The following is an 8737-nucleotide window of genomic DNA, read 5'->3' as shown; positions in this document are numbered from 1 at the left end:
AGTATATGTAAACATATTCATGTATCAGGTAAACATCTGTAAGTACTCATGTATCAGGTAATGTACTAGTATAGACTCATGAATGAACTGACTCTTGTGTGATTCCTTTTAATAGAAGTAATGTTTGATATCTTCAAATTATCCCTATGATAATTTACTATAATATAACTGGTTGATCATGTAGGTTTATACACTCTTACTACTCAAGGGTGTGGGAAACTAAATGAAAGATGTAAACTATAACATCAATACATATATAAGAATATAAGTGTATATGCATAGTTTAGTTCAAGAATGTAAAAATGGTTTTGTAAGACATCTTGTGGGTTTTGAACAATAATTAACAATGAATTGATGTCATTTTAATAAACATTTCAAAGGTAAAACATTTGGTAACAATGTGTTTTTAAGATTTAAAAACCATTTCATGCATCACATTTTGTAGCATGTGAAATCTGTTAAATGACAAACACAGTTATAAAATACATATTAATGATTTAATAACATGTTTGTTTCTACTTGTATCCCCCCTTTAAAGCATTTAAAATCATTTAAAACATTGATTAGGGGTATGAACTCACCTGTAGTTGGTGATTGGGATGAACTGAACGGTATAGGATTGCTAGGTGTCAAGCGAGGACTTGTACACACACTACGATCCTAATGAACATATAATCACACATATATGCACTCAATTAGTCTCAAATCACTGATTGATAACGTTAAGACATCCTAGACATAATAAACATTTTATATAAGTGTTTTAAGCCCTAAGGATTGCATCTAAGCTATTGTGGGACAAGGTACTCGTGTTTAGGGTTCCAAAGGACCCCATATATGAGTTTACTCCTCATATACTAACACACATGGAGTTTACGGTTGTAAACTCTTGAGTTTACGGCCGTAAACTCCCAACCATGGGGTATTTGTGTGTTTTGAAGTTCCAAATGATTCCTAGAATTATTCCAACTTGGTGGTTAAATTCTTGGAAGGGTTTAAGGTCTAGAAACACTCCATTTAGGAGTTTACGGCCCTAAGGCCATTTCCTTTGGAGTTTACGACCGTAAACTCCCTTGGAATGGTGTTCTTGTTGATTTCAAGCCTCAAGCATAGGTGGTATAAGTTCTAGGTTTTTATTCCAAGCATATGAAGACATTAGGCACACTTTGGTACCATTCTTTCATGTTTACGTCCCAAGAACAATGTCTTGGCCGTAAACTCACTTTGATAAGTGATTTTGATGTGCTTAAGGCCTTAGATTAAATGGGAACTAGTCTTGATAAAAATCTTAAAGCTTTAGGTGCCTTAAAACACCATTTTGAGTTTGAAAAGGGAGTTTACGGCCTAAGAAACTCTTGGGCCGTGAACTCCCAAACTTGAGTGAATCTTGGTTGTTTTCTTGTCCCTAACACACATACATATGAGTCTAAGGCAGTTGCATAACACAAGGGTCGGTTTCGGCTTTGTTTCGGGAGTTTACCGCCCAAGAACACCTTGGGGAGTACACTCCTAGATCTAGTGATTTAGCCTTCTAAATAATGTTATAAACACATATAAAGCTTTCTAACATTACTAGAAAGAGGTACTCATGATTTGGGATAAAAACCCGAAGATCCGTGAGAGAGAAAATGGTTTTTCTCTAGTTGGAAATGCGAATAATGAATGAATTTGGTTCAGAATTCTATTTTAGTCCTGAAATATTTTTGGCAATAAAATATTTTTATTCCTGAAATGATCTCTAATGTAATAGAGTGTTGGAATAATAGTGTTGCACAAAACCCTAGTGCACCCACTCTCCTGATATTTCCTGAAGTGTAAACCCTAAATTACTCAAACTTACGCGAAAAGTTTGAAAATTAACTGTGACTGCTACAACTTCTATTGAAGTGATATAGTTTGTACAGAATGGAGATTCCGGGTTGTCACAGCGTCCCAAAACCTCACCGAATTTTACATATAGGAACATAGTGGAAAAATCAATTTCTTGAGGGTGATTATGGTAAAACTAACAAAACTCGTTAGTTTTAGTAACCCTAATCCGGATTATCCTGACTTGCTTCCAAAGCAACTAATGACGGTCCGATCCTAATGAAACCCTAATCTCGTTTAATATATAAATGATTCTTCCTCTTCAGAAGAAGGTAATGAATTTTAGCTCTCATTTTCATCAAACTCTCACATAATCTCTCTAGCAATTTGGCTTACAATTTTTGTGCTTAGAATCGTAAGTGTCCACTTGGATTATCCTAGGTTGAATTTCTTGCAACCCAGACATATGGTAGAAATATCAGTTCGGAAAGTGTTCTCACGATCCAAGTTGGCATCCAGATCTCCACTATAAACCCTAAGTTTTCTTACATAGGTTGCACTGCATTTCCAGTAGGTGTTATAGCATTTGACTTTCCATGTTGCTGTAAAAAGCAAATATAATTTTCAATAAACTGTCAAAGACTGAATAATTAATCATCATGCAAGGGTAAAATGGTAATATATCGTTTTTACTTAGCATATTAATGGGGACAAGAAATTAGGGGGTGTTTGGCTTAGCTTTTCAAACCCCAAAAGTCCTTTTTGGAAAAGTTACAAAAAGTCAGGATTTCTTGACTTTTCCAAAAAGTTCATTTCCCTTATGTAAAAACTTCAAAAGTGGCTTTTAAAACTAGTTTGCCAAACATCTTTTGCTTCTTTTTCTTTTCCAAAAAGGACTTTTGGCTGTGAAAAGCTAAGCCAAACACCCCCTTAGTCTTATCTGGACGGTCTATTCGGTCAAAAAGATTAAAACAATCAAACAAACCTTACACATACATCACTTAATACATATATACATACAAATATCAATACCATTTAGCCACATCCACTTTATCATATAGGACTTAATTTAGAGAAGAAAAAAAAGAAGCAATCCCTTAATCTAGTAAGCCATATATGGATATTACTATTTGACTCGTAGAAAGAACGATTTTCTCAATTAATTCGTTCTTCCTGTATTAATTCAAAAACAAACAATCATATATAGCTTATTGGACTAAGTGTTGTTCCAATTAAGTCAATAAATTTTTTATAGTTAATTTATAAATTAAGTGAAAGTTTATTGCAAATTTCTGCAATTAGCCTTTAAATCTACCATAAAAACAAAAAAGAACCTTATGTTTTGTTGATAAAGATTCGATTTTTAGTACCTTAAAATCACAAATATTGTTGATTAGTGCAACTTCTTCAACTACTGATTGCCTAGTTTCATTCTCATGTGATTTTATATCCGAATTCTCATGAGCTACTTCAACTTCTGAAAGTTCTTCACATGGCCCCGTTTCATGAGCAATACCATTATTGGAGATGGCCATAATATCATGATCATCCATCATGGATAAAAATATAAAAAGTTCTTCGCATCATTTTTAGCAAATTTTCAAACAAAAAACTACTTACCTACTTCTTCGCATCATTAGAAGTTGTTCATGTTATCTTTTTTACTTAATGGTCTTTTGATAGATATATCTTTTTTACTTAATGGAGACATAACTTAATGTAGTTATTTTTATTTGATACAAAAAAAACAATTTAATAGAGAATGTCAGAGAAATGAAGTTTTTCCCATTAATTCCTAACTTTTTACAAATTTGCTCTCAATTATTTTTTCTTTCTATTTCCCCAAATCTGCCCGCATTTTGTCAAATGATTTTTAACATCATTTCCAGACATCACTTGACAAGAGAAAGAAAGAAACATCATCTTTAATTCGATTAAACTATATATAGGTGTTTTTTTTTTACATGAAGTCGATTAAACAAATTAACAAAGAAAGAGACATTTAGCGGACAAGATTCCTTATTTTATCATTATTTGAAGGCCATTTAAATGTGTTTTTTTTTTTATTCCTGTTTTACTTAATGGATTTGATAGGGGCATGACTTAATTTGGTAAGATATATATAAGTGTTTCTTCTTAATGTAGAACAAACCGCTTAATAGAGAAAGTCTTTTAGTCCATGAGATACCCCTATTTTATCTATGTTTGAATTGAGGCCATCTAATGTAGTCTCTATCTTTCCATTGTTTTTTTCTTAGTCAATAACCGTTAATTGAAATGTTTATTGGTCTAAAATACCCATGGCAATAACAAAGTAAAAATCTTGTGGAACAAAACAAAAGGGACAAAATCGATATTTGCTAAAGTTGCCAATGCACAAATTTATAACTTATAGTTTCTATATTTTACAATAAACGAGTACAAGGAAAACTTTCCACTAACATTCAAATATCTAAAATACCCTTTGAGAAGAACAATAGCGATGAGGTAAATATCTAAAATAGGTCATTTAAGTTCAAATTTTAGTATTTTACCCGAAAAAACGTAGATGTAAATTGCCAAAAGGTGTAGCAATCAACTGAAGATTCGAACAATGTCAAATGATCGTTATATATAGTTCGACTAACGATTTCTTAACAACAATTAGAAAATTAGAACTAACTTATTCCAACATATATAGCATATTCTACTCATAGTACAAAAATTCACATACACGGATACACATTATGATATACAATCTATATACACATATACTATCTCGGACCCGAGAGTCTAACAGCAGATAAATAAGCCTCACTATTACAATCCGAAGGCCCGGATGAAGTCCCTTCTTCACTAATAGACTTAAAAATACCCGAATAGAACCGCGAACATGTTTGAGAAGCCATAGGTGGTGTAGGCACCACACACAAACCCTCAAGCATTTGAACCACTTTGGTCATAGGAGGTCTTAAATTCATATCATCTTGTATACACCATAAAGCTACTTGTATCGCGATCTTAACGCGTTCATCTTTTTCATCAACTTTCATATCTTGGTCGAAAATTTCTTGGATTTTTCCCTCTTCCATCATTTTAAACGCGTAAGATGGGAAATGGGATTTCTCTGAAATCACTGAGGAATCGTAGTTTTTACGTCCCCCGATGATTTCAAGAAGCACCATTCCAAAACTGTAAACATCACTTTTTTCAGATATCGCGTAGTTCGTAATCCATTCGGGTGCTAAGTATCCGCGGGTCCCTCTCAGGGTTGTGAATACGTGACTTTGTTCGCGCGTCATTAGCTTCGCTAACCCGAAATCCGATACTTTCGCGCGGAAATTCGCGTCGAGTAAAACATTCTCCGGTTTTATATCGCAGTGCACGATTTTAACATCGCAGTCTTCATGGAGATACGCGAGCCCTTTCGCGGTCCCCACTGCGATGTTGTATCGCGTATCCCAATCTAATAAAAATTCGGTTTTTTTCTTTTTGAAGATCCATCTGTCTAGTGAACCGTTACCCATGTACTCGTATACCAAGAGACGGTGTGCACCTTCCGCGCAAAACCCTTTGAGCCGAACCAAATGGTGGTGGTGGATCCCACCGATGATGCTGACCTCTGCCCGAAACTCCTTCTTTCCCTGCCCGATTCCTTCTAATTGCTTGACCGCTATCTTTGTTCCATCTTTTATCACGCCCTCGTAAACCGACCCAAACCCACCCTGCCCGAGTTTTATACTGAAGTTATCGGTTGCTTGTTGAAGGTATGTGTAACTAAAGCGCACAGGCATCCCGGATATACTTTCAAAGAAATTATCTTCTTCCGATGATTCATTACCTTTTTCGATTGGAATATTATTTCGCTTTTTGTTCCAATAAATCCATATGAACACAAGTGTTAGAATGACAAAAATTGTCGCAATGACAATCGCGATCACAACAACAATCGATTGTTTCTTCTTTTTCCCGTTTAAATTTCGCGAAATTTTAACGTAAGATTCGAAAGATTCGCCGTTTTTCGCGTCTTCAAAGCTTCCGATCTGATCGAAAAGATAACAATTTCCTGATTTGTTATCGAAGAACATAGCCAAACAAGAACAGTTACCTAAACACGATGATTTACACCCATCTAAATTTGTTTTTGAAGAAGGTGACGTGTACCCAAGTGCTGAATAGCTCAGATTATCGCCTGCGTTGATGAGAGTCGCTTCATCTTTCTTCGCGCACGATAGACTAGATGGTTTGCAGCTGATTTCGTTGAGGCCAGATGGGCATTGACACGTCTTGCCAGCGTGGCAAACGAGGTAAGAGGAACAAGATTGTGGTGTGCTACACATGTCATCAGGGATATTATGGTTTGCTGTTATTTTTCCTGGGAGATTATAGAAGCTAATGAAGCCGTTATCTTCTAGAACAGCGGCCCAAGTGGCGTTGGAATCATCACCATCTGCAAACACGAATTGCCATAACAAAACTTTGTTTTCATCGAAAAACCTCCATGAATTGCCATTAATAACGGCGGATTCGAGGTTTCCACCGTCTTTGTTGATGATTCTCCTTTTGTCTTTACTCATAGCCCAATACGATTGAGGGTTTCGGAACCCGGATGATAGAAACATGTCTCCGTTTTTGATTTCTAAAGAAAATGTCAAATTGTTTTTCGGATTGCTTACAAGTTTCGATCCTGAATTGAAATCTTGATTTGGCATAAGGGTGTTTGTGGGGTTGCTAAAACTTTGCCAAACGAAAACGCCGTCGTTACGTACCAGCACCAAGTTACCGGAATCAAGCAATTTCATGGCGGCGACACCTTTCCCGGTGGTGTTTGTTGACCAGATGACTTTTCCGTTGGTTTGAATGTAAGCATTTCCGTCGTCGCCAAACACAAAGTTATCGGAATTACCAACGGGAGCCCTTCTATTTGCCGACCAAATGACTTTTGAAGTTGTAATGTGAATGATTCCAATGGTGAAGGAAGTGATATCGGCGTTCGGATTGAAACCAAATCCGAAATTAGAGCTGTTTGATAGTAGGAATAAGCCACTGTTGTCTATGAATTGCATTTGAGATCCTTTGAACCCAGGGTTCACTTTGCCAATATATCGAACACTTGATACGCATGTTTGAGGTAAGAAGAGGAAGACCCAACAGATAACGTTGAGAAAGAAGAACAACCAAGCTCTCATTTTTTTTCTTCTTCGAGTTTTTCAAATTCTCAATGGCTTAAAAAAAAGAACAAAGGAAAATCGGGATCTACCAGTTGACTAACTTGCACCAGGTGCAGAAGTGGAAAGAGAATGGAAATTGGGCATCGTGATGAAACACAGACATCGATAAAGCATTAAACAAACGCAAATTGAGGGGTATAAATGTATAATACCAAAATTAAACACGGGGATTGAGAAATCCAGCTAAAAACAAGAACAGGAGGTTTTCATTTTTGGTAGAAACGTCAAATTAACAGCAAATTCAAGGGAAAACGAAAACCCCACCATGAGATGCAGTTAATGAACTATAAACATAAATTGGTGCTCATCAAATTTGGCTAAGAAAAGTCAAAACTACACGTAATTGAGGAAAACCCGACAAAATTGAAGACTAGAGATCGATAAAAGCTGCCATGAACAATAATGGGTCCTCTCCATTTTGGGCAAAAAACGTCAAAATTGGACAAGAAAAGCAAATTTTCTCACCTACGAAACTTTATGAATTGTCTCTATTTTGGATAGAAATACGAAATACAAATTACTTTTCTTCCAGCACATGCCAGCAAGAGAGAGAGAGAGAGAGAGAGAGAGAGAGAGAGAGAGAGAGAGAGAGAGAGAGAGAGAGAGAGAGAGAGAGAGAGAGAGAGAGAGAGAGAGTCTGCGTACGTCAATTTCCTGAAATTAGAAAAGAGATGAGACGAATTTGTTATTGCTGAGGTCAAAGAAATAGGAAGATCTGAGGTGGGGTTTAGAAATTCGAGCCTATACTTACACAGATACAGATACATGTATGTGTATGTATATGAATTATGTATGGATGACAGTAGATCACGAGAGGTGAACATAGTGGGTTTAAAATATGAAAGATTGATGAAAGCGTGAAGATGTCGATACAATTAATGTGAAATGGGAATTGAATTAGGGTTGATGGGTGGTAGATGAGATGAAATTGAATGATGGGGGGTCAAAGGTCTGCCCAACAAACTTGTTCGCTACTACTCGCCACTTCATCCCCTTCAAAAGAAATACACTTTCTCCTTTCTCCCCCCACACACCATGTGTCATGTGTCTTGCTATTGAGACTTGAGAGGAAGATGCATGTATTATATTTTCATTTTTTAAATATCTTTAGTTAGGATTAAATATAAATATAAATATAACAAGGTTTATAAATTATTAACTAGTTTACTGAAATTGTATATATATGGTTTGATTAAATCCAAAAATAACAAGGTTTATAAATAATTGACTAATTTACTGGAATGGTATATATGGTTAGATAAAAAAATGGTTTTGTTTTTATATATTTTTTATGTAGATCATATGTATGGTATTTTGTATTATAACTTCTCTTCTTGTGTACATAAAAACATTATATTGTCTTTAAATATATTTATTTGTGCAATAGATTGTTTATTAATTTAAACATTTAATCCCCACCGTTACTATTCCTCAAATCCTACCCCACTTCATATCCTTTTTTTTTTGTTGTTTCCCTTGAAAACACACCTATAGTCTTTTCTCCTTAATGGTTTTTCGTCTACAATATCCATTTCTTAGCTCTTGTAAACACATCACCTACACATACACCTATACGACTGATGAGTTTTAATACAAAATATAAGTATGTTTTTTTATAAAAACTGGTCAAATGAAGCGTTCAAAATAACAAGTTTATTTTTGAGTTTATAATAAAACCAAACCATCTAGGATCAATTTGTAGATGTTAGAATGATATT

At 35.2% G+C, this 8737-nt stretch overlaps 1 protein-coding gene across 1 annotated transcript; it reads right to left on the bottom strand.

The window, feature by feature from the left end:
* Positions 1-4452: 4452 nt before the first annotated feature.
* Positions 4453-8045, bottom strand: LOC145052590 (G-type lectin S-receptor-like serine/threonine-protein kinase SD2-5). The gene has a single exon (XM_079000429.1). The coding sequence runs from the start codon at positions 6975-6977 to the stop codon at positions 4563-4565; it is 2415 nt and encodes an 804-aa protein (XP_078856555.1). The 5' UTR covers positions 6978-8045; the 3' UTR covers positions 4453-4562.
* Positions 8046-8737: the final 692 nt, after the last annotated feature.

Source organism: Lactuca serriola, chromosome 5 (genome assembly GCF_051521515.1).
Source record: "Lactuca serriola cultivar US96UC23 chromosome 5, Lser_US96UC23_V15, whole genome shotgun sequence".
Classification (NCBI taxonomy): domain Eukaryota; kingdom Viridiplantae; phylum Streptophyta; class Magnoliopsida; order Asterales; family Asteraceae; genus Lactuca; species Lactuca serriola.
This window is presented reverse-complemented; position numbering and strand designations above follow the sequence as displayed.

What these genes read in the sequence shown, in the direction of transcription:
- LOC145052590 (XM_079000429.1), bottom strand. Translation starts at nt 6,977, where the DNA reads ATGAGAGCTTGGTTGTTCTTCTTTCTCAACGTTATCTGTTGGGTCTTC.